General features: G+C 49.6%; 2 protein-coding genes across 6 annotated transcripts; both read left to right on the top strand.

Moving 5' to 3' along the window:
* The first annotated feature begins 588 nt into the window (after positions 1 to 588).
* Adat3 (adenosine deaminase tRNA specific 3) lies at positions 589 to 7,016 on the top strand. 2 transcript variants are annotated; one of them, XM_048341718.1, is made up of 2 exons: positions 589 to 658; positions 5,139 to 7,016. In XM_048341718.1, the coding sequence occupies exon 2, from the start codon at positions 5,255 to 5,257 to the stop codon at positions 6,434 to 6,436; it is 1,182 nt and encodes a 393-aa protein (XP_048197675.1). In that variant the 5' UTR covers positions 589 to 658; positions 5,139 to 5,254; the 3' UTR covers positions 6,437 to 7,016. The 2 variants fall into 2 exon arrangements, with proteins under 2 accessions (XP_048197675.1, XP_048197676.1); XM_048341719.1 differs by having other exon boundaries at positions 600 to 658; positions 5,355 to 7,016.
* On the top strand, positions 589 to 23,148 carry Scamp4 (secretory carrier membrane protein 4). 4 transcript variants are annotated; one of them, XM_048341722.1, is made up of 8 exons: positions 603 to 661; positions 1,628 to 1,633; positions 8,425 to 8,474; positions 12,473 to 12,601; positions 12,927 to 13,083; positions 15,334 to 15,435; positions 19,195 to 19,312; positions 21,585 to 23,148. In XM_048341722.1, the coding sequence occupies exons 3-8, from the start codon at positions 8,468 to 8,470 to the stop codon at positions 21,762 to 21,764; spliced, it is 693 nt and encodes a 230-aa protein (XP_048197679.1). In that variant the 5' UTR covers positions 603 to 661; positions 1,628 to 1,633; positions 8,425 to 8,467; the 3' UTR covers positions 21,765 to 23,148. The 4 variants fall into 4 exon arrangements, with proteins under 4 accessions (XP_048197678.1, XP_048197679.1, XP_048197680.1 ...); XM_048341721.1 differs by lacking the exon at positions 1,628 to 1,633 and having other exon boundaries at positions 589 to 658; positions 8,423 to 8,474; XM_048341723.1 differs by lacking the exons at positions 603 to 661; positions 1,628 to 1,633 and adding an exon at positions 937 to 1,006 and having other exon boundaries at positions 8,423 to 8,474.
* Positions 23,149 to 25,610: the final 2,462 nt, after the last annotated feature.

The following is a 25,610-nucleotide window of genomic DNA, read 5'->3' as shown; positions in this document are numbered from 1 at the left end:
GCTGAGCAGCTGAACCCCTGGCCTCCTATCACTCCATGCTAGTAATTCCTACCCAATCTCACAACAAAAATGTCTCCAAGGACTGCCAAGTGTGTGGGTGACAAATTACCCCTATACATATGTTTTAACTGGAAGAAGTCACTGGAATTTCTCTTCAAATACGAGTCAAGAGGTCTCTTTATCCCACTGTACAAATGGGAAAACTGAGACCTAGAGTGGGCCCAGGCCCCAGGCCATGGCCACCCCCATGAGGTGAAGAGCATTACTGCAATTTGATCTCAAGCAGGTGGCTGGGGCTAGAGGCTTTCGAACTGACTCGCGTTTCCCTCAGGTTCGGTGTCCCTACTACACTGCTGACTTCCCAACGGCCCTTCTGCTTCCTAGGTTTTCGCAATCACCAGGTAGGCCTCAAACTCAAAACTTGCCTTGTTTTACGTATGCCCCAGGACCGGCATGAAGAGAAAGCAGGTGCCCCGTTGGAGACGAGCAGAGTCAGACGACCACACGCGTAGCCTTCTGGGAACTGTAGTCTTGGCTTGCCTCGGTCTCCCGCTCGCCCCGCCCCCAAGCCACGCTCCCGTCGTGCTCCGCGACGACAGGCGGGCAGGCCGGTTGCTAGGACTTGGCGAAGCGGAGCGTTCGGGCGGGTGTCCCTCTGGTGAGCAGGCGCGCCTGGGGACTCGGGTTTTCTCAGCCCAGGCTTCCGGGAAAGAGGAATTGGGATAGTGACGGTGGTCTAGACGTGGGCGGAATATGGGACTGTACGGGGGTCGGATTGGGCCTGGCCAGGCTCGCGCCCATCTCAGATGGGTGGGTGGGTGGGTGGGCATGTGGGTGGTGTGCGCGTGCGTGCGCCAGCAGGCAACATTACTGCGCTTGCGCGTGAGCCTGTACAGACAACCCCCCCCCCCCTCACTAACTCGTCGCGTATTTGCCCACGCACATAACATGCATTGGGGTCTGGAGACCCCGTACCGCACAGCATCTTCCGGGATCTCCTGCGTCGGTAGGTGGGGGCCAGTCCCCTACTTCCTGTTGCCTGTTTACCAAGTTCCTGATCCTGGTGCATGTTCCTCTCCAGGAGTTTTTCTTTAGCGGAGGTCCTACAGCTTTTTGTGGGGGGTGGGTAGGGGGGTGGGGTGAGGTCGATCGTGGGGTTGAACTCAGGGCCTGAGGCTGTCCAAGGCTCAAGGCTAGCGCTCTGCCACTTTGAACCACCGCTCCCCTTCTGGTTTTTTGGTGGTTAACCGGAGATGAGAATCTCACAGACTTTCCTGCCTTGGCTGGCTTTGAACTGTGGCCCTCAGCTCTCAGACTCCTGAGTAGTTAGGATTATTGTCGTGAGCCACCCACGCCCAGCTGAAGTTCGAATTTTATTGACACAAAAAGTGCTCTTGTGGGGCTGGGGATATGGCCTAGTGGCAAGAGTGCCTGCCTCATATACATGAGGCCCTGGGTTTGATTCCCCAGCACCACATATACAGAAAATGGCCAGAAGTGGCGCTGTGGCTCAAGTGGCAGAGTGCTAGCCTTGAGCAAAAAGAAGCCAGGGACAGTGCTCAGGCCCTGAGTTCACGGCCTAGGACTGGCAAAAAAAAAAAAAAGTGCTCTTGCTACGTAGGCAAGCGCTCCAGTATTTGAGCCAAACTCATTTTTGCTTTAGTTCAGTTATTCAGATAGGATCTTGCGTTTTTGTATGGATGAATCTCAACTAAAGCAAAGATCTTTCTACTTGCTGCCACACAGCTGGAATTACAGGCCTATCCCACTATGCCTGGCCCATCAAATATTAGTTTTAGCGCTGAATACACCCACACCCACACACATACACACACATACACATTTTGCCAGTTCTGGGGCTTGAATTCAGGGCCTGGGCACTGTCCCTGAGCTCCTTATGCCGAAGGCTAGCACTCTACCACTTGAGCCACAGTGCCACTTCTGTCCTTTTCTATTTATGTGGTAGTGAGGAATTGAACCCATTACTTCATGCATGCTAGGGAAGCACTCTACCACTAAGTCATGTTCCCAGTCCCAGCTTTGAATATCTTGAAGACTACATGAAACTTACTAAAACATTACTTGTTTATGCCAAATTCATATTTAGTAGTTTTATTCAACTGTGTTTTATATGGTCAGTCTACTCACTTGGGGAGCATATAAGGGCCCTCCTCCTTTCAGCCTAGAAACTACATTTGAAATAGACATTCCCCTGGGTGAGGTGTGTCATGAGACTGAACATTGGTTGTTCCTTCTACTCAGGTTCCTTCTCAGGCTTTGCTTGCTTTTCTCCCCCATGAAGCAATGGGGCTCTTTTGTGGAGTATTTCAGTGTGGCTCAGGACAGTGCCTAGTGCATGTGTTCTGTCCCTTTCTGCTGGTGGTTCCCTGCCTGACTGGTCAGATTCCCATGGCACAGGATTAGAAGTGAGGCTAGAGAGGATCAACTGGTGCCTAAGATGTCCCAGGTAGGGATATCTTAGCTGGGTGGAACCTCTGTGGTAACTCCAATGCCCTGTATGCTTTCCGGATGGACACACCTAGGGCCAAAGCTCTTGACTGCTTTGGGTTCCTCATCAGTGGGTAAGAGGTGCTGCCTAGCCTAGCATTCACCAGGGATTTTACTATGCAGGTTCACCCAACCAGAACAAATGCCATCTCCTGTCCCTTCCAAAGCCATATCAGATTTAAGAGGCTGATTCACTTGTTTTCTTTTTTCTTTTTTTTTTTTTTTTTGCCAGTCCTGGGCCTTGGACTCAGGGCCTGAGCACTGTCCCTGGCTTCTTCCCACTCAAGACTAGCACTCTGCCACTTGAGCCACAGCGCCGCTTCTGGCCGTTTTCTGTATATGTAGTGCTGGGGAATCGAACCTAGGGCCTCGTGTACCCGAGGCAGGCACTCTTGCCGCTAGGCTATATCCCCAGCCCCACTTGTTTTCTTTTTATGCCAATCCTGGGGCTTGAACTCAGGGCCTGAGCACTGTCCCTGTCTTCTTTTTGCTTGAGGCTAGCACTCTACCACTTGAGCCACAGCGCTACTTCCGGGTTTTTCTGTTTTTGTGGTGCTGAGGAATTGAACCCAGGGCTTCGTGCATGCTAGGAAATCACTGTACCACTAAGGCACATTCCCAGCCCTGCTGATCCATTTCTGTTGGACCCCAAGCCTACAGCCCATTGTCCACCTGGGGTCTGATTAAGGAGGATTCCTAGTCTCCTGACCAGCTTAGACCCTTTGGACCTGCAACAGCTAGAGAAGGAGTTGCTGTTGAGCCCACTGTTCCTTATCTTGGACAGCCATCAGAGCAGTAAACCCAGAAGGACCTTTCTGTCCTGTGGCTCTGTGACTTTAGTTGCTCTCCGCCAAATCCCCCACAAGTTAGAAGCCCAGGTAGCTGGTTCCGATAGCAGCCTTCTTTCTCTGTCATTTTGTTTTGTTCTTCATCAGTCAGAGATTGTAGTCTTGGAAACAAACAAGACTGTGTTTGGCTTTTACCCTGATCACAGTGGGGCTTTTGTGGCCTAGGCAGGCCATGCAAACCAAAAGAATTGGTGTGTGGGTCAGCAAATTCAGGGGACACCATGACCCTCTGTGGGCCCTGCCTGTCATGGAGTCTCGGACAGCGGCAGCTGTGGTGACACCAGGCCTTTTCAGGCATGCTAGACACCACCCACACATCCCAGTCTCTAGCTCCTGGGTTGTGATATGGGGTTGTTTATTCATGTTTCTTTCTTTCTTTCTTTCTTTCCTTTTTTTTTTTTTTTTTTTTAGACTAAGAACCTGCCCAGGCTGGGTTGAATTCCTGAGCTCAAATGATTCTCCTGCCCCAGCCTCCAAATCTAATGGGTTCCTGGTTGGGGCAAGTCAGCTGGGGGCAGATGTGGACCTGGGAAGTGTTGGGGATAGAGAAGCATGACTATGGAGCTGATATCTTCAGGATGATCAGTGGATCAGTGCCCCTGGCCAAGATCAGCGAGTAGAGGCACTGTCCTTCACTGTTGCCCATGTGTAAAGTCTCCAAATGGGGCTGCCTGTCCCCCATAGGCCAGAATCCCTGTCACCTCCCTCCTACGCCCTGGCTGCCTATAACCCCAAAAGCAGAAGAGGGTTCAGGTTCTGAGGGACAAGAACTAGGGGCACCTAGCCAGCACTGCTCCTCTCTTTACACATCCCTACCTTGAGGGTGATGGTGGCATTGATGTCAGATACAGCTTTGCAAGGCGGGGCCAGGAGCCTTGGCAGAAGGGCCAGGTGGAGCGGATAGGCAGGTCCCTAGGCTAGCCCAGCCCACAGCAGCTCTGTCCTCCAGGGCCTCTCGAGTGGGGCAGGAGGTAGGAGAGTCTTGGAGGTCAGGTGCACCTGACCACTGTGGCTGCAGGGATAAGGGGGAGGATAGGAAGCATGGGCTTCCTACAGGAGAAGGAGCTGCATTTAGGGGAGGAGGGGCTGGTGTTTTCTTGCCTTTCTTCTGTCTAGCTCTTTGTATACTTGGCTGGTGAATCTTAAAGAAACAGCAAGGAGAAGGCCATTTATTCTGGAACATCAGCAGACACTGCATTATCCTGGGAGGTAGTCCCATTCACTTTCTGTTACTATGTGACTCCTAGAAATTTAGTAGCTTAAGTGATGTTTGTCCATTAGCCTGTGGACACATTATGTCTGGGTCTACTCATAGAGGTCTTACCCATTAGAGGCCAAGGGTTGGCAGGGGCTGCTTTTTCATATAGGCTCAACTAGGGAGGGTCTACTCACAACACTGTTAGCAGAATTCAGATTCAGTTCCTTCTGCTGTAGGACCAAAGTCTCTGAAGCTCGCCTCAGCCTGTCAGCAGCTCACCTGGCTTCTGGAGATGCAGGAGGCAGATTAGGGGCTGCCTAGCACTAGTGTGTATGCAGAGTGGTGACTCTTTGGAATCCCGTAGTATGATGGTTGTACATCTCTAAATACGCCCTTACATCTACTAAATACACCCTTAAAAGTGATGGTGGGTGTGATATCACATGCCTTTAGTCCCAGTGGAGACACTGAGACAGGAAGATGGCAAGTTCCAGGCCAGCCTAGACTACAAAACAAGAATCTGTCTCAAAACAAAACAAAGATGTTACTTATAGCACATGAATTACATTTTGTTTTTTTTCAAGAGCTAAATGGATGTTTGGACTCTGCACACCAAGTGTTAGTGGGACATGAGCAAGATTTTGACTGGTGATGTGCAGACTCTGGCCTGGAGCTCTCTGAATGAGCCTCCAAATTCAGCATGCTCAATCTCATAGAGCCTCCAGGAACTGACTCCTCTAGCTCACCCAGACTTGCCAAAGCTCATGGACAGTGCTCTGCTCCAATCTCTGTCTCCACAGTTGGAGCCTTGTTGAGGATGGAACCTGCCCTGGGCCTCACACAACTGCATGACCATGAGAAGACTGGTCACTTGGAGCCAGAGCTAGTATCTTGGCAAGCCCTCCCAGTCCTGTCTGAGCAGCAGTCCCGGGACGTGGAGCTGGTGCTGGCCTATGCTGCACCTATTCTTGACAAACGCCAGACCTCACGCCTCCTCAAGGAGATATCAGCCGTCTACCCACTGCTTGCCCAGCCGCACCTCAAACGGGTGCGGCCCAGCCGGGATGCTTGTGGCCCTCATACCTTGGAGATGTTGCTGTGCCTGGCAGGGCCAGCTGCGGGCACACGCTCACTGGCTGAGCTCCTCCCGAGGCCGGCTGTGGACCCTCAGGGCTTGGGGCCACCCTTCCTGGTGCCTGTACCTGCCCGGCCACCCTTGACTAGGGATCAGTTTGAGGAAGCTAGGATCCACTGGCCCACATCCTTCCATGAGGACAAGCAAGTGACCAGTGCCCTGGCTGGACAGCTCTTCTCAGCACAGGAGCGGGCTGCAATGCAGAGGCACATGGAACGGGCCATACAAGCTGCACAGCGGGCATTGGCTGGAGGCCTGCAAGCTGTGGGTGCTGTTGTGGTGGACCCAGCCTCAGACAGAGTGCTAGCCACAGGCCACGACTGCAGCCATGCAGCAAGCCCCCTTCTGCATGCTGTCATGGTATGCATCGATCTTGTGGCCCAGGGCCAGGGCCGTGGTACCTATGACTTCAAGCCCTACCCAGCCTGCTCCTTCACCCCTGTAACCAGCACCCCTAAGGGCCCCCAAGTAGGCTGTGTACGCAAGCTGGATGAGGACAAGGATGAGGATGGCCTTCCCTACGTGTGCACTGGCTACGATCTCTATGTTACCCGGGAGCCCTGCACCATGTGTGCCATGGCCCTTGTGCATTCCCGCATCCAGCGGGTTTTCTATGGGGCTCCCTCACCTGACGGTGCCTTGGGTACTCGCTTCCGTATCCATGCCCAACCTGACCTCAACCACCGCTTCCAGGTATTCCGAGGTGTCCTCGAAGACCAGTGCAGCAGGCTGGACCCTGACAAGTAGGCTTGGTGCCCATGTGCTTCCACAACTTGCTCTGCTGCTGGCCAGTCTCAACCATCATCTGGGATTCCAGGGCTTCATCCCATCTCCATTTGAAATGCTTACTGCCACAACACTTCTGCTAGCCCTGGGACTCAGTTCTGTTCTCTGTTTCAGTTTCTGTGGTCCTTCATGACTGTGTCAGGAAACAGCAATGGCATATGAAAATAAACTACCCCCAAACCAAACTTCTGTCTGGATAGAGGTGCCTGTCACAGCAGCTGGGGTACTGGGGCTGGAACAGAAAGGAGACCCACTGAGCAGATTGTGTCAATGGTATAGGGTGTGTCCAGAGGCAGAGGAGGCCCAGGTGGCACTTCTGCATGCCTGCAGTCTAGAACGTGTGTTTGGATACAGGTCAGTCTGGGGATGTCTTACCCAGAGGCTTCTTCAGGGTCATTTCATTCACTGTCTTTCATAAGTTGCAAGTGGGGACCCCAGAAGGGGTCAGCACAAGTTTGTAGGACAGAAGGCTGGAGCTGCTGTTTGTTGGGGACTCAGAGCAGATGCCTGATGCCTGGCTACTTGGTGGTGCTGGAGCCCCTAAATTGTTCTCCTGAAGGTACCCCTGGTCTTGGGGGGGGGGGTGCGCACAGTGGCCAGGACACTGGGACTGACTGAGTCTGCCCCATCACCAGGAAAACTAGGCCATGCTGATGCTGGATGGAGGTCTGTGGTGGCTAGAAGGAGACAGGAACCACAGGCCCACCCATGAAAGTGTGGGCTTTGGACTGCCTGTTGTCCACACAGGTCCTTCCTGTACTAGGCAGGGTTAGGGCCTCTCCTAAAGGATGTGTCTACCATCCTGGGCAAGCAGCTGAGGACAGAAGTAGCTGAGAGGCCGAGAAATGAAGTATCCCATCCTGAGACCCTGAGGGTCTCAAGACTAGTGGTTTGAGCAAGATGGCCTGGAGAAAGTTGGTATTCTTGGAAGCTTTTTACCCAGACTGGGGAGAGCCAGGGCCCTACCCCAGTACCTGCCCCCTCACCCTGGCCTGGCAACTCCACCTTTGAGGACTCGGGAAGCTGGCTTGGGGATAGGGCTGGTCTAATAGGAGCTGTGGGTACCACTCTTGCTATGTCAAGATTCCTGGTTCTGTGGGAATCAAGGGGAACAACTGTAGTGCAGAGGTGATGGGACTTAAGGTCACAGTAGTGAGTTAGATCTCAGTTCTCAATGAGTCAATGGGAAATGGGCCTCACAGAGGTCAGGAGGTACTTGGAGCAGTCTTAAACCACAGGCAGAAGTTGGGGTGGGGGAACCAAGCCTGACCTATCCCATCCTGCCAGCACCAGCTAGCACGCCCGTAGCTGGGCTCTGAGGTTCAGTAACACTAGTGATCTCTCTCATTCTCTGTGAGATATCAGCTGAGGCAGCAGCTGACCTTGACCTTTCTATCAGGTTCTGTCTGTCTGTGTGCGCACACACACAGGGTGTTCCTGGCCCTTAGCATTTTTGCTTAAGGCTGGAACTTTACCACTTGAGCCACAGCTCTACTTTGGCTTTTTGCTGGTTAATTGAAGATAAGAGTCTCTTGGGTTTGTCTGCCTGGGCTGTCTTTGAATTTCAATCCTCACACCTCAGCCTCCTGAGTAGATAGGATTACAGTCGTGATTTAATTGATTTTTATTCCTGATATAGCAGTTTGACCTCAGGGTCTCACACTCTATCACAGCTTACTTACTCATAGCTAATACTCTACCACTTAAGCCATGGTATTTTGCTGGCTAACAAATTGGGAGATGGGATCTCACAGAATTTTCTGCCTGGGTTGCCTGTGACCTACAGTCTTCTGATCTCACCCTCCTGAGTAGCTAGGGTAACAACCACCAGCACCCAGCCTGATAGGACTTTTGGTCATGATGGATGCCCTGCTTTGGACCCAGGCCTGCAAGTGGGCATCCAATCACCTGTGGCTATAGGGTCCCTGACATCCTGTTTCCTTTCAGGTGGCTGCAGGCTTCAGCCAGGGCACCAGATCAGCCAGAGCAGAAATGTCAGGTAAGTCCTATCAGGAAGGCCATGACAGCAAGGGGTCTGCTCTTCTCTAGGACATGGCCCCCAGTGGGAGGGATATCAGCATCTTCTATATGTGCCATGGCTTCAGCCAGCACCCCAACCCTCCCCCATCAAACCTGCAAATCGCCTTTCTGCCTTGTACTTTAGGCAGCTGTGCGGTGCAAACATGCTCACCTGCAAAGCCGCCATGTCCACAGTGGCACAGCCACATGGTCACTTCACCTGCCTCATAAATGAGTGAAGCAGCCAGGTGCTGGTGGCTCATGCCTGTAATTATAGTTATTAGGAGGCTGATATCTGAAGATTGCAATGCAAAGCCAGTCCAGGCAGGAAAGTCTGTGAGACTTTATTTATTTAATTTTATTTTTGGCCAGTCCTGGGGCTTAGACTCAGGGCCTGAGCACTGTCCCTGGCTTCCTTTTGCTCAAGGCTAGCACTCTACCACTTGAACCACAGCGCCACTTCTGGCTTTTTCTGTTTATGTGGTGCTGAGGAATTGAACCTAGGGTTTCATGCATGCTAGGCAAGCACTCTACTGCTAAGCCATATTCCCAGCCCCTGTGAGACTCTTATCTCTAATTAACTACCCAAAATAGCCAGAAGATGCACTGTGGCTCAAGTTGGTAAGTGCCAGCCTTGAGTGGAAAAAGCTTGAGGGCAGCTCCTAGCCCCTGAGTTCAAGCCTCAAAACTGACCAAGAAACATACAAGTGAAGCAGGCCTTGGAGGTTCATCTCATCATCTCTCTGCTGGTCTCTTCTCCAGTCCTAGACTCATGGTACACTCACTTCAGGGCTCTATATTATCCATGTCCCCTGCCCCATGGCCTCCTCAGGCTCTGCTGGACTCCCTTATCCGTCCTGCAGTGCACACAGGCCTGGAGTACTTGAAGTGGTCTCATGCTGTACCTTTTTTTTTTTTTTTTTGCCAGTCCTGGGGCTTGAATTCAGCACCTGGGCTCTGTCCTTGAGCTGCTGCTTTGCTCAAGGCTAGCACTGGACCACTTGAGTCATAGCGCATCTTCTGGCTAGCTTTGGTAGTTAATTAGAGATAAGAGTCTCACAGGGGCTGGGAATGTAGCTTCATGTATGCTAAGCAAGCACTCTATCACTAAGCCATATTCCTAGCCCTGCACCCTCTTTTCTTTTCTTTCTTTTTTTTCTTTTGTTGATTAATGGGAGATAAGAATCTCATAGACTTTTCTGTCCAGGTTGACTTCAAACTAGGATCCTTAGACCTCAGCCTTCTGAGCAGAAAGATGTCCTTATAGAAGGTCTAAAAACATTAGAGAAGCTCATGTTCCACTTTCTGGGACCTTGCCTGCACATAGTTGTTAACAAGTTTGTATTGTGCCTATTGAGTTTGTCTGTGTCATAAGAAATTTTTTGGGTATGTGCTGGTCCCAGAAATTGAACATGGTCTGAGCACTGTCCCTGAGCTTTTTCACACAAGGCTGGCCATCTATCACTTGAGCTACACTTCCACTTCAACCTTTTTTGCGCGCATGTATGGCTAATTAGAGATAAGAGTCTTGCAAACTTTCCTGTCTAGGCTGGCATTGAACTGCAATCCTCAGATCTCAGTTCCTCAATAGCTAGAATTATAGGCATGAGTTACTGGTACCTGGTTCATGAGAATTTGTGTGTGTGTGTGTGATGCTTGAACTTAGGGCATGGGCACTGTCTTTGAGCTTTTTCGCTCTACCACTTTTTTATTTTTATTTTTATTTAATTTATTTATTAATTGAACACAATTTTTTTTTTTTTTTTTTTTGGCCAGTCCTGGGGCTTGGACTCAGGGCCTGAGCACTGTCCCTGGCTTCTTTTTTGCTCAAGGCTAGCACTCTGCCACTTGAGCCACAGCGCCACTTCTGGCCGTTTTCTGTATATGTGGTGCTGGGGAATTGAACCCAGGGCCTCATATATACAAGGCAAGCACTTTTGCCACTAGGACATATTCCCAGCCTTGAACACAATTTTTTTGACAAGGTGTTGTGCAAAAAGGGTACAGTTACATAGTAGGGCAGTGTGTACATTTCTTGTGATATCTTACGCCCTGTTTTCCTATCCCTTCTCTAGGTCAGGTAGACATATATACAATATACAATGTATCAAGAACATATACAGTTCGCTCTACCACTTTGAGCCACAGCACCACTTCCGGTTTTCTGGTGGTTAAGGAGATAAGAATCTCATGGGGAGCTGGGAATATGGCCTAGTAGTAAAGTGCTTGCCTTGTATACGTGAAGCCCTGGGTTTGATTCCTCAGCACCACATAGGTAGAAAAAAGCTGGAAGTGGTGCTGTGGCTCAAGAAGTAGAGTGCTAGCCTTGAGCAAAAAGACACCAGGGACAGTGCTTAGGCCCTGAGTTCAAGCCCTAGGACTGGCAACAAAAACAAAACAAAGAATCTCATGGCGAGGCATCTATCCTGAACAACAGGTCTCAAGATATCATAAAGACATTTGCACATCCATATTTATCATGGCACAATTCACAATAGCCAAAATATGGAAACAACCTAGATGCCCCACTACAGATGAATGGATTCAAAAAATGTAGTACCTATACACAATGGAATACTACATAGAAATGATAAAATATTGGTATTCACAGGGAAATGGTCAGAACTTGAACAAATAATGTTGAGTGAGACAAGCCTAGAACACAGAGAACAAAGGGGCATGGTTTCCTTGATAAATGACTGTTAGAGAGGGAGGAGGACAGCAGAGACCAGGTCTGTAAAACAAACTTCTTTTCAAATGGTATTTCCATATGTTTGGGTCAGCGACTTTACATTATGTATCTAAAGCCAAAAAACTACTAAACATAAAAAGGTCTAGAATAAACCATGTACACATGGTTATATAAGATGAGGATAAGCAAAAACAACTCCAAGAGAAGGACACAGGAGGATTCTACTGTTAGTACTAGGTGAATTTCCTGTGGCAAACCCTACGTGGTTACTGTATATGATTTTGGTACACTGGATATTGTATATATGCCTACCTGATCTAGGAAAGGGAAAGAAAAAGGAGGGTGTAAGATATCACAAGAAGGGCTGGGAATATGGCCTAGTGGCAAGAGTGCTTGACTTGTATACATGAAGACCTGGGTTGGATTCCTCAGCACCACATATATAAAAAACGGCCGGACGTGGCGCTGTGGCTCAAGTGGCAGAGTGCTAGCCTTGAGCAAAAAGAAGCCAGGGACAGTGCTCAGGCCCTGAGTCCAAGGCCCAGGACTGGCCAAAAAAATAAAAAGATATCACAAGAAATGTACTCACTGCCTTATTATGTAACTGTACCCCCTTTGCACAACACCTTGTCAATAAAATTTAATTAAAAAAAAATCTTATGGGGCTGGGGATATAGCCTAGTGGCAAGAGTGCCTGCCTCGGATACACGAGGCCCTAGGTTCGATTCCCCAGCACCACATATACAGAAAACGGCCAGAAGCGGCGCTGTGGCTCAAGTGGCGGAGTGCTAGCCTTGAGCGGGAAGAAGCCAGGGACAGTGCTCAGGCCCTGAGTCCAAGGCCCAGGACTGGCCAAAAAAAAAAAAATCTTATGGAAGGGCTGGGAATGTGGCTTAGTAGTAGAGTGTTTGCTTAGAATGCATGAAGCCCTGAATTTGATTCCTCTGTACCACAAAAGCAGAAAAAGCCGGAAGTTCAAGCCCAGGAATGGCAAAAGACAAAACTCTCATGGACTTTTCTGCCTGGACTGGCTTCGAACTTTGATCTTCAGATCTCAGCCTCCCAAATAGCCAGGATTACAGGCATGAGCCACTGGCACCCAGCTCATAAGAAATTTTAAACATAACTTTAGGGGTCAGGGGCCTGACATAGAGGCTTCTTGGGCTAGAGCCCAGGTGTAGTAGGGCAGATGGTTTCTTGTGGTTCTAGGGGGATCTTCTACCTGCTTGAAAAGTACAGTAATGTCCTGACCATGATCATGTGACCTGTGGGTCTTCTTCCCTTAGGGAAAGAGAACAACTTTCCGCCCCTGCCCAAGTTCATCCCGCTGAAGCCCTGCTTCTACCAGGATTTTTCTGATGAGATTCCCATTGAGCACCAGGTCTTAGTGAAGAGGATCTACCGCCTTTGGCTGTGTAAGCCCTGGGGCTGTGGGCACCCGACTAGTAACTGGCTTGGAGCCTGAACTGTGTGTGTGTGTCCTTTGTGGAAAAGCTGCTGTCCCAATGTAGCAATGTGCAGTGGTCTGGGCAGCTGGGGACAACAGCCTTCCCTAGGGCCTTAGTGGCCTGGCAGGAATCCCCTTGTCCCTGCATCCTAAGCCTGGCCTGCTAGTGTGGCTTCCCCCAGCTCATCCCTAATTTGGGAAAGTCCTGAGGCCAGGGAGGTGGGTACCCAACCTGTGAGGCCAATGCCCCTACCCTCCATCCTGCTTCGCCCTCCCCCTTCTCTCCACTCCAGTTTACTGTACCACACTTGGCATCAACCTCATCGCCTGTCTGGTCTGGTGGATTGCCAGTGGTTCTGGAGTCAACTTTGGCCTGGCTTTCCTCTGGCTGCTGCTCTTCACCCCTTGTGGCTACGTATGCTGGTTCCGACCAGCCTACAAAGCCTTCCGGTGAGTCAGCCTACACCCAGGTTTTTGTTTTGTTTTGGTCAAGTGGTGGGTCTTGAACTCTGGGCCTGGGTGCTGTCTCTGAACTCTTCAGCTCAAGGCTAGTGCTCTACCACTTGAGCAGCAGCACCACTTCCAGTTTTCTGGTGATTAATTGAAGATAAGAGTCTCACAGACTTTCCTGACCAGGCTGGCTTTGAACCTCAATCCTCAATTCTCAGCCTACTGAGTAGCTAGGATTACAGGTGTGAGCCACCTGTGTTCAGCTTACACCCAGGTTTTGTCACACTTGCTCCCTGTAGGGATCTGTGGACATCTCTGCTGCTAATGGTCCTGCTCAGAGTTGGGGTGACTGCCCACCCACCTTCTGTGGTCTGGTTCCTCTCACCAGTTCTCCCACACCAAAGGGAGCCTGGTGCCAGCTGCCTAGAATGGTACTGGTATACATTGGGCTTTTGGTGCAGTGAACAGCGGCTCTTCCTCTTGTGGCAGTTTATTTTGGGGTCAGCAAACTTGAGCCAACAGACCAAATCAAACTGCTGCTTGCTTGCACTGTTTTTTTTTTTTCCCCTGCTAGTACCAGGGTTGGAACCTTGTACCTCCAAATTGTTAGGTGCTCTACCACTGAGCTACATCCCTGACCTTTGTTTTTGTTATTAAAAATACTTTTTAGGGGCTGGGAATATAGCCTAGTGGTAGAGTGCTTGCCTCATATACATGAAGCCCTGGGTTTGATTCCTCAGCACCACATGTATAGAAAAGGCCAGAAGTGGTGCTGTGGCTCAAGTGGTAGAGTGCTAGCCTTGAGCAAAAAGAAGCCAGGGACAGTACTCAGGCCCCTAATTCAAGCCCCAGGACTGGCACATATACACACAAAAAAACAACTTTTTATTAGCATAGATGACTTGTACAAAGGGATTTTATTATAATCATTCCATACATGCATATGATGTGCTTTGATAAAATTTACCTTTGTGGGGCTGGGAATATGGCCTAGTGGCAAGAGTGCTTGCCTCACATACATGAAGCCCTGGGTTCGATTCCCCAGCACCACATATATAGAAAACGGCCAGAAGTGGCGCTGTGGCTCAAGTGGTAGAGTGCTAGCCTTGAGCAAAAAGAAGCCAGGGACAGTGCTCAGGCCCTGAGTCCAAGGCCCAGGACTGGCCAAAAAAAAAAAAAAAAATTTTTTTTTTACCTTTGGGATTTTTTTCCCCTTTGGGTCTGTCCTGGGGTTGAATCCAGGGCCTGGGCATTGTCCCTGAATTTTTGTGCTCAAGGCTAGCACTGTACTACTTGAGCCACAACTCTACTTCCAACTTTTTTGGTGGTTAATTAGAGATAAGAGTCTCACAGAGAATTTGCTGCCTTGGCTGGCTTCAAACCATGGAATCCTCATATCTTAGACTCCTAAGTAGATAGGATTACAGGAATGAGCCATAGGTACCCAGCCAATTATCTTTTTTTTTTTTCCCCCAGTCCTGGGGTTTGAATGCAGGGCTGTGTACTTGCTCAGCAAGTGTTCTACCACTTGAGCCATACCTTTAGCCCTTTTTGCTTTTAATTATTTTTCAAATAGTGTCTCATGTTTATGGCTGAACTGATCTGGAACTCAGTCCTCCTATTTCCTTTTTTTTTCCAGTCCTGGGGCTTTAACTCAGGGCCTGAGCACTGTCCCTGGCTTTTTTCTTTTTTTTTTTTTTCTCAAGGCTAGCACTCTGCCACTTGAGCCACAGCGCCACTTCTGGCCGTTTTCTATATATGTGGTACTGAGGAATCGAACCCAGGGCTTCATGCATAGGAGGCAAGCACTCTTGCCACTAGGCCATATTCCCAGCCCCATCAGTCCTCCTATTTACATTTCACTGGTAGCTTGGATAACAGATTCAGGCCACCACACTCAACTTCCATTGGTTGAGATGGATTCTTACTAACTTTTTTTTTGGTTGGTCATGGGGCTTGAATTCAGGGCCTGGGCACTGCCCCTGAGCTCTTTTACTCAAGGCTAGTGCTCTACCAGTTGAGCCACAGTGCCACTTTCAGTTTTCTGGTGGTTAATTGGAGGTAAGAGTCTCATCAACTTTCCTGCCTGGGTTGACTTTGTGCCATAATCCTCAGATCTCAGCCTCCTGAATTGCTAGGATTATAGGTAGGCCACTGGCACCCAGCAAAATACTATTTCTTAAAACAACAGAAGTGTCAGGTGTCACCGTCACAGCAGTGTTTTTTTTGTTTTGTTTTGTCCCTTTGTAGAGCTGACAGCTCCTTTAACTTCATGCTGTTTTTCTTCATCTTTGGAGCTCAGTTCATCCTGACTGCCATCCAGACAATTGGCTTCTCAAACTGGGGCGTATGGTAAGCTCTGAACACTATAAGCATTGTGTGGTACCTATATGTGTGTATGTGTCAGTCATATATGTTGTGTGCTGTTACAAAGGCACCCCAAGCACATGGTGACTCAGGTAACAGTATCCTGTGGTCTATTCTTGTAAACAGTTCAGAGAGGCTCTGGTCCAGTTGAGGGTGGGGTGGTATGCTCCCCAGGGTAACTGTCTGTCAGCAGAAGGCTTCTTCTGCTTCGTGTGTATCTGGATTAGACTATTAGCTCAAAGCTAGTGCTCTTCCACTTTGAGCCACAGTGCCACTTCCAGTTTTATGGTGGTTTACTGGAGATAAGAGTCTCATGGATTTTCTTGCCTGGGCTGGCTTTGAACCGTGATCTTCAGAACTCAGCCTCCCGAGTCGCTAGGATTGCAGGTGTGAGCCTGCAATCTCTCTCTCTCTCTCTCTCTTAATTTTTTTTTTTTTTTTGCCAGTCCTGGGGCTTGAACTTAGGGCCTGAGCACTGTCCCTGGCTTCTTTTTGCTCAAGGCTAGCACTCTGCCACTTGAGCCACAGCGCCACTTGTGGCTTTTTCTGTTTATATGGTGCTGAGGAATCGAATCCAGGGCTTCATGTATACAAGGTGAGCACTTTACCAGTAGGCCATATTCCCAGCCCCCATTCTCTCTCTTTCTCTCTCTCTTTTTTTTTTTTTCTTTGCCAGTTATGAGGCTTAAATTCTGGCCCTGAGAACTGTCCCTTAGCTCCTTTTGCTCAAGGCTGGCACTTTACCAATAGAGCCACAGATCACTTGTAGCTTTTTCTGTGATTTAATTGGCGATAAGAGTCTTGCAGGGCTGGGGATATGGCCTAGTGGCAAGAGTGCTTGCCTCACATACATGAGGCCCTGGGTTCAATTCCCCAGCACCACATATACAGAAAACGGCCAGAAGTGGTGCTGTGGCTCAAGTGGCAGAGTGCTAGCCTTGAGCAAAAAGAAGCCAGGGACAGTGCTCAGGCCCTGAGTCCAAGCCCCAGGACTGGCCAAAAACAAACAAAAAAAGAGAAGAGTCTTGCAGATTTTCCTGCCTGGGCTGGCTTTGAACCACAATCTTCAGATATCAGCTTCCTGAGTAGCTAGGATTATAGACTTGAGCCACTGGGGCCTGGCTATTATTTTTCTTTTTGTTCTTTCTTTCCTCTCTCTCTTTCTTCTCTCCTTGCTCTCTCATTTGAACTAAGGGCTGGCCTCAGATCTCAGCCCCCTGAGTAGCTAGGAACAGGCATGAGCCATCAGCACTGGCTGGAACTGGCCACTTGGCCAGGGAGTATAGTGAGGGGTGATCCTGCTGAGGACATTGGGGAGGGCAGCAGGCCAGGCACTAGAGACAGGCCTGCCTGTCACACCACCCTCCATCCTAAGAGAGACATATAGTGCTGCTGCAGCAGCCTTTGCTGCTAGAGTTTTGAGCATAGTGCATGAGGTCTGAGTGGCGGCTGTTGTAAATGGCCATAGACTTAACAGGTGACACTACTATTTGGAGATCAGAATTTTTTTTAATGAGTTATAGGCCACCGTGGGCCACTAAGCAACATCCTGTGTCAAAATGAAGCAAAAGAGATCAGGAACCAGTGGCTCACTCCCATAATCCTATCTACTCAGTAGGCTGGGATCTGAGGATCATGGTTCCAAGCAAGCCTAGGCAGAAAGTCCATGAGACCCTTAACTCCAGTTAAACACCAACAAGCCAGAAGTGAAGTTGTGACTCATATGATAGAGTGCTAGCCTTGAGAGAGAAAAGCTCAGGGACAGTATCCAGTCCCCAGGGCCAGTGTACACACGCAAAAGTTTTAGGCTAAGTTTAAACTATGTATTTGTTTATTTATTGCCAGTCCTGGGGCTTGAACTCAGGGCCTAGGCACTCTCCCAAAGCTTCTTTTGCCTAAGGCTAGCACTCTACTACTTGAGCCACAGCGCCACTTGTGGCTTTTTTTTTTTGTTGTTTTATTTTCATTCTGGAATGTGGCTTAATGGTAGAGTGCTTACCTAGCATGCATGAAGTCCTGGGTTTGATCCCTCAGTATCACAAAAAACAAAAGGGGGCTGGGGATATGGTCTAGTGGCAAAGAGTGCTTACCTCATATACATGAAGCGCTGGGTTCAATTCCCCAGCACCACCTATACAGAAAACGGCCAGAAGTGGTGCTGTGGCTCAAGTGGCAGAGTGCTAGCCTTGAGCAAAAAGAAGCCAGGGACAGTGCTCAGGCCCTGAGTTCAAGCCCCAGGACTAGCAAAAAAAAAAAAATGGAGCTGTGGCTCAAGTGGTAGAGTGCTAGCCTTCTGCAAAAGCCCCATGACTGGCAAAAAAAAGTTTGAGAATTGAGGCACAATATTGACACTGTTGGACTTGGTGAGGCCTTATCTTAAATCTTTTGTTCTGTGATTTCTTTTTGTTGTTGTTGTTGTTGGTCTTGGGGCTTGAACAAAGGGCCTGGGCACTGTCCCTGAGCTCTTTCTCAAGACTGGAGCTCTACTACTTTGAGTCATATTTTTGCTTCCAATTTTCTGGTGGTTAATTGGAGGTAGGAGTCTCACAGACTTTTCTGGGCTGGCTTTGAACTGTGATCCTCAGATCTCAGCCTCCTGAGTAGCTAGGATTACAGGCATGAGCCTCAGGTACCCAGCAACTTTTTAAATTTTTATTTATTTTAATTTTGCTTTGGGCCTTTACATTGTTTTCTGAAATTATTATAAGGGAGATATACAGAGGGGTTACAGTTATATAAGTCAAGTAAAGAGTACATTTCTTCTTAGATGATACCACCCCTTCTTTTGCTCTCTCCTAGGTTTTCCCTCCTAGTTTTTCCCTCCCATCCCCACCCATAAGTTGTACAGTTCATTTTCTTTTTCTTTTTTTTTTTTTGCCAGTCCTGGGGCTTGGACTCAGGGCCTGAGCACTGTCCCTGGCTTCTTTTTGCTCAAGGCTAGCACTCTGCCACTTGAGCCACAGTGCCGCTTCTGGCCGTTTTCTGTATATGTGGTGCTGGGGAATTGAACCCAGGGCCTCATGTATGTGAGGCAAGCACTCTTGCCACTAGGCCATATCCCCCAGCTCCGTATAGTTCATTTTCAACATAGTGTTTAGTGATTACTACTGCTGCATTTTTCACCCATTGTCTCTCCATTTCTGTGACTCCCCTTCCCCTCCCAAAGACAGATAAACAAGACAAAAAGAAAACAAAAACAATTTAAAAAAAAAAACCAAAAACCTCTTGTTTCCATTTCCTAGAGTTCATTTTGATACTTTAATTTAAAAAAAAAAAAAACTTTTTTGCCAGTCCTGATGCTTGAACTCAGGGCCTGGGCACAGACATGTCCCTGAGCTGCTTTTGCTCAAGGATAGCACTCTACCACTTGAGCCACAGTCCCACTTCTGGCCTTTTCTGTTTATGTAGTATTCAGGAATTGAACTCAGGACATCACGCATGCTAGGGCAAGCACTCTACCACCAAGCCACATTCCCAGCCCTTGATAAATACGTTATATGATCAGAGTTTGATTTCCTTTTGACTGTATTCTAACAAGTGAAATTTGCTATTAGAACCCTGTTGGCACTCACACATCCATCCTCACTGATAGTCACAGCATCACTCCATGTGGTCACCTGGTAGCTGGTGACCCATTGCCCCTTCTTCCAAGAGTTACCTTTCTTCTCTGGTTGGTCTGAAGGAAGGACAGACAGGCCCTTGTCTGTGGTATGCCCAGACCCACTCTCTTTCTTGCCCCTGCAGTGGCTGGCTGGCAGTGGTGGTCGCATTCCAGACTAGTGTTGGAGCTGCAGTGGTCATGCTGATTCCAGCTGTCATGTTCTCTCTGTCAGCCGCCTTGATGGCCATTGTGATCATGAAGGTAAGTCCTCAGTCCTGGGCCACCTACCCCTCACTGTTCCTCTCCCCTCTCCATCCCAGGGATGTGAAGTCAGGGAGGCCTTCTCTTTGAGAGTCACATAGGATGTACATACTTCATCCCTGATAACAAGCTGTCCTCACAGGAGCTCACAGAGACTCAGCATTTGGAATCTCGAGGAGCCGCCATGTGGCCTCTCTACCTGTCAATGTCAAAATCCCACACTCGAAGGATAGGGTCTGAGAGTAAACCACATCATCTGTACTGGAAGTCTAGACCCAGGAACCCCCAGGTCCACAAGTGCCGCCAGCACCATGGGCCAGCCTGGCAACCTTCTGAGCATACATCCCCAGGCCTGCCTGAGGGGTGACTCTGCCTCCCCATCTCCCTCAGAGACAGAGAAAAGAGCCTTTAGTAGCCAGTCCACAGGACAGAGGCAGATCCTGCTAGAAGGTAAGAACTATGCAACTGGGCTGCTAATAAAGAATGTGGAGTTAAAACAGAAAGCCTCCTATAATCCTAGCTAATGAGTCTGAGATCTGAGCATTAAAGTTTGAAGAAAGCCTGGGAAGGAAAGTCTCTCTTATCTCCAATTAACCAGCAAAAAACTAGAAGTAGAGGTGTGGCTCAAGTGTTAGAACACTAGCTTTGAATGAAAAAACTCAGAGACAAGCCGGGCACCAGTGGATCATGCCTGTAATCCTAGCTACTGAGAAGGCTGAGATCTGAGGACTGCAGTTCAAAGCCAGCCTGGGCAGGAAAGTCCATGAGAATCTTTATGTCCAATTAACTACCCCCAAACTGGAAGTAGCACTGTAGCTTAAAGTGGTAGAGCAGTGCTAGAGGAGCCTTGAGTGAAAAAGCTCAGAGACAGTGCCCAGGCACTGAGTTTAGCCCTAGGAGTGACATACACAGATGCACACATACATACATACACACACACACACACACACACACACACACACACACACACACACTTAAGCTGGCCACTAGTGGCACATGGCTGTAATCCTAGCTACTCAGGAGTCTGAGGGTCACTGTTCAAAACCAGCCTTCCAGGAAAGTCCTTGAGACCCTTATCTCTGGTTTTAACTAGCAAAAAGCCAGAAGTGAAGCTGTGGCTCAAGTGGTAAAGTGCCAATCTTGAGCCAAAAAGCCAATGGAAAGCTTGAGGCCCTGAGTTCAAGCCCTAGTACCAGCACAAACAAACAAGACCTATATGTTTTACAGTGCTGAGGGTAAACCCAGAGCCTTATTCATGCTGTGCAGAGTTTCTAGAAATACATGGCTCAGGGGCATGACCAAAGAGTAGCCCGCACAGGCTCTAGTCAGAGTCTTGATTCACAGCCCAGAGGCAAAGAGGATCCATGACCTAAAGCTCCCACATTAGGCAGCCCATGCTTTGCCTCTGTAAGTTCATATTCCCTGTCAGGGCCCCTCTGCAAGAGGCTTCATGACATCATCATCCCTGAGTGCCCAGAGCTACTCTGCAGGGCATGAGTTTCAGGTGAGGGACATGAGCAACCAAGTCTCCAGAGTCTTATGTGTGTGATCACCACCTCATAGCTGAGGCGTGGTCATGCAGTGATGGCAGAGGAAATATGGGCAATTTTATGGACATAAACCACAGACACTCAGCATGATTTCCCTTTCATTTACTGAAGAATAAAGGTATCCCCAGGCTGGGAATATGGCAAGAGTGCTTTCCTCGTATACATGAAGCCCTGGGTTCGATTCCCCAGCACCACATACATAGAAAAAGGCCAGAAGTGGCGCTGTGGCTCAAGTGTCATAGTGCTAGCCTTGAGCAAAAAGAAGCCAGGGACAGTGCTCAGGCCCTGAGTTTAAGTCCCAGGACTGGCAAAAAAAAAGTATCCCCAGCGTCTCCCTCCACCTTCCACACTTCTCTGTGATCTAGGCTGTTGAGGTGACCATACCATTTGCTCACGTCCTTGAGTGACAACCTGAGACATCTCAGTGGTGGATGGGAATGGAGTCCTGGGCACGGGTGGTACTTCCCACACTAGTTATGTGGCAGCACAGTGACATATCCCAGGAGAGTAGTGCATGTGGCCCTGGGGAAACTGCCAAGTTGGAGTATGTCTCCTTTTATGGGAGATACACACTGTGTTGTAGGAAGACCATGCTCCCGCACTTGTGGACTAGGAACAAGAAAGCCAGCTCTGCTGTGTTGTATCCCTGCTATATGCATGAGCCAGCTGGTTTGTTGTTGTTGTTGTTTTTTTTAACCCCCTCTTGTCCTCCCATCTTACAGGTACACAGGATCTACCGAGGGGCTGGTGGAAGCTTCCAGAAGGCACAGACAGAGTGGAGCATGGGCACCTGGCGGAACCCACCGTCGCGGGAGGCCCAGTACAACAACTTCTCGGGGAACAGCTTGCCGGAATATCCCACTGTGCCCAACTACCCAGCTAGTGGCAGCCACTGGCCTTAGAGGGAGCTTTCTGGGCATGCTGCCACCTGCCTCCTCTACCCTGTCCACTTCTGCCACCTGCTCTTGGAACTATGAGACCTGAAACGCCATCCCCGTGGGCCTGGGGGCCCAGGGACCTGTGTTCATGTCACTCCTGTGTGCGGACCTGTCATAAGTAAGCACTGCTGATCGGCTGTCGGCCAGTTGCCCCTGAGAATGTGTAGCCACTCCTCATTTGGCAGCCACGGCATTTGTCTCCAGGTCACATGAAGCCAACTCACCAGGGCTTACTTAGGCTGAAATCTGCCATAGGCTGGACCACCCTGGTGAGCCAGGGCCCCAAGTTCCATGTCTCAACCTCCATCCACATTACCAGAGCAGGTGCCCTCAGTTGTCATAGAAGAGGCCGGATGGCTAGGCTCTTAGGCCCCTGTGGCTGCCAGACCTGGTCCTCCATGTGCCATTCTTGACAGGCCCACTCTTCACCAGCAACATGTGTTTCTCCCTGTCTGTCCATCCATCCATCCAGGAGGGCTGGGTGGATAGACAGACCGCTCCCCTGGAACAGGGGTCCTGCCTGGCCCTGGCAGGTAGCATTCCTGTCTTTAAACCATAGACCCCAGATGAAACCTTCATGTGCATCCCCCAAACCAGCCCCATCCTTTTGGTGGAGGCAGCATGGGTGACTGTGAGGAGAGTCCCGTGTCTCTGGACACTTGCACTGCCTCTGCCAGCTGTGGGCAGCAGCTGGGAACCTGCGGCTCCTGCTTTGACAGGATGAAGGACCCTTCTGTGTGTGTCTGCAGGGAGCAGAGCCTGGCTCTCAGGTGGGACCTGAGGATGGCACACATAAGAGCCAGGGACAGATATGTGCCTTAGAAAGGAATCTAGCAACCAATACTACTTCCCCATTCTCCTGACTCCCTGCCTGAGATGTATCAGGGGAGTAACCACAGCACCTTTGATAATATTTGGGCCAAAAACTCTTTCCTTCTTGAGGCTTCTGTGCTGCTGGCCAAGCCTCCATGGCACCAAGGTCACTGCCCTCAGCACCCAGCTGCACCCCAACCCTGAGGACTGGGGGTCCTGGACCCTTGCCAAACTGCCCAGGTGCTGCTCCAGCCCCCAAGTGCACCTGAGCACGGCCCAAAGTATGGTGGCAATTCATCAGGCAGTAGGTGCCCGCCCAGTCTTTGGGCTTCGACTGGTGCCCAGCTAAAGCTCCTGGCCATGGAGTTGCTACTTTGCACCCAAGGCTGTCTCAGCCTCCTTACTGTGCTGGGGCCAGCTGTAGGAGAGCCTTTGCCAGCAGCACCTGCCCTGCCCACCTGCGTGTGCATCCTTATACGTGGTATATTTTACTACATGAGAAGATTCTGGAAATAAATCCTCTTTCTGCATCAGACAGAGCAGGGGCTGCCTTTTTGAAACATGAACATGAGTGGATGTGTGCCCCCTGCCCTCCCTCCATCTCTGCTGTCTCAAAGGATTTCAGACTATATGGTCAGGATGAGCCTGGCCTGCCCCAGACACCTCACAGACAGATTCCATCATGGTCGTCTCTGCTGCAGTCTCCCCTGAGGAGCAGCAGAGACCAAGCTCAAATGTCATACACTATCAGTCTCCCCATCATAGCTCGTCCCCACAACCAGCTGGTCTTTTAAATTGGCTAATTTTCTTTCTGCTTCACTGGAACACAGACTTGTGGATAACAAAAAACCAGTGTCAGGTCTGGGCACTGGTGGCTCATGCCTGTAATCTTAGCAACTCAGAAGGCTGAGAGCTCAGGAAGCCAAGCGAGTGTGTGTGTGTGTGTGTGTGTGTGTGTGTGTGTGTGTGTGTGTGTGTGTGTAAGTCCTAGGGCTTAAAATCGGGGTTCTGAGCTTTATTGGAGATAAGAGTCTCATGGGCTTCCTGGCTCAGGCTGGTTTTGAACCATGATCCTCAGTTCTCAGCCTCCTGAATAGCAAGGATTACAGGTGTGAGCCACTAGCTGTCTGTGAGATATATCTCTGATTAACCACCAGAAAAACCAGAAGGAAAGCTGTGGCTCAAGTGGTAGAATGCGCCTGAGTGAAAAAGCTGAGGGACAACATCCAGGCTCTGAGTTCAAACCCAGGCCCCAAAACAAAACAGCTTCACTATCTTAGAGGACTATTACCAACCATCACAGAAGCTGGGATAAGAGTGGTGGCAGGGGCTGGGGATGTGGCCTAGTAGTAGAGTGTTTGCCTAGCATGCATGAAGCCCTGGGTTCAATTCCTCAGCACCACATATACAGAAATAGCTGGAAGTGGTGCTGGGGCTCAAGTGGTAGAATGTTAGCCTTGTGCAAAGCAGCTCAGGGACAGTGCTCAGGCCCTGAGTTCAAGCCCCAGGACTGGCCAAAAAAAAAAAAAAAAGTGGCAGGAGGGATGCCAGTGTGTATGAGGATGGGGCCTGTTGGTAGCAAGGACTTAAGCTGTTACCAGGATCTGAAGAGGAATCAAGGTCTGCTGCTCCACCGTGCCTCTGTGGGAATAAAACCAGACTGCAGGCATAGATGACCTCAAAGCAGATGGCACTGGTCACGGTGGCCCCCCCAGCTCACAGGTTGAAGTCTTGTTCCTCAGGTGTCCCACTGATGTGATTTGGCTTGGAAATGAGGTCCCTGCTCATGAAATTAGTGAAGCTGAAGAAGAAATGTGAGCCAGGTATCACTGGCTCACACCTGTAATTCTACCTACTCAGAAGGCTGATATTTGAGGACCCAGGTTTGAAGCTTGCCCAGGCAGGAAAGTCCATGGGACTTTTTTTTTTTTTTGGCCAGTCCTGGGCCTTGGACTCAGGGCCTGAGCACCATCCCTGGCTTCTTCCCGCTCAAGGCTAGCACTCTGCCACCTGAGCCACAGCGCCCCTTCTGGCCGTTTTCCATATATGTGGTGCTGGGGAACCGAACCGAGAGCTTCATGTGTAGGAGGCAAGCACTCTTGCCACTAGGCCATATTCCCAGCCCGATGGGACTTTTAAAATTATTTTGCCAGTCCTTGGGCTTGAACTCAGGGTCTGGGCGCTGTCTCTGGGCTGCCACAGTGCCACTTACGGCTTTTCATGTTTATGTAGTACTGAGGAATTGAACCCAGGGCTTCACATATGCTAGGCAAGCACTCTACCACTAAGCCACATTCCTAACTCCATGAGACCACACACACACACACACACACACACACACACACCATAAAAGGATCTGTGGCTCAAGCAGTAGAGTGCTAGTCTTGAGTGAAAAAATTAAGGGGCAGCACCTAGGTTCTGAGTTCAAGCCTCAGTACCACTACCAAAAATGGGGGGGGGGGAATTCAAAGGGGAGGAGGAAGAGCTATGTGGATGCAGATGCTCTTGGGAAGGCTATGTAGAGATAGAGGCAGAAATGCAATTAGGCTTAGGCAGGTCAAGCGCTCTGTTGCTTGCCAGCTACTACTGCAAATTAGGGACAGCCCTGGGGTGGATTCTCCCAGCGCTGCTCACACCTTGACATCTTGGCCTCAAGTTTTTTGTTTTTTAATTTTAATACTAGGGCTTGAACTCAGGACCTTATGCTCTCACTCAGCTTGCTTACTCAGGAGCTCTCACTCAGCTTGCTTACTCAGGACTAGAGCCCTACCAAATCCCCAGCCCAGCTTCTGGCTTCCAAAACCAGGACAGAATAAGTGTGTTGGGGCTGCAGTTGGTGAAGTGCTAACCAGTGAGTGAAGGCATCAGGTACTGAGTTTGAGTCCTAGTCTCATACCCCCCACCCCCCAAAAAAAGAATAAATGTGTTCAAGTCAGGCAACTTGTAGCACCTTGCAACCCAAGCTGGCCACATTTACACACCCATTTGTATCTGCAC

The sequence above is a fragment of the Perognathus longimembris genome, chromosome 3 (genome assembly GCF_023159225.1).
Source record: "Perognathus longimembris pacificus isolate PPM17 chromosome 3, ASM2315922v1, whole genome shotgun sequence".
Taxonomy (NCBI): Eukaryota; Metazoa; Chordata; class Mammalia; order Rodentia; family Heteromyidae; genus Perognathus; species Perognathus longimembris.
The sequence above is the reverse complement of the archived record's forward strand: the minus strand, read 5'-3'. Positions and strand labels throughout refer to the sequence as shown.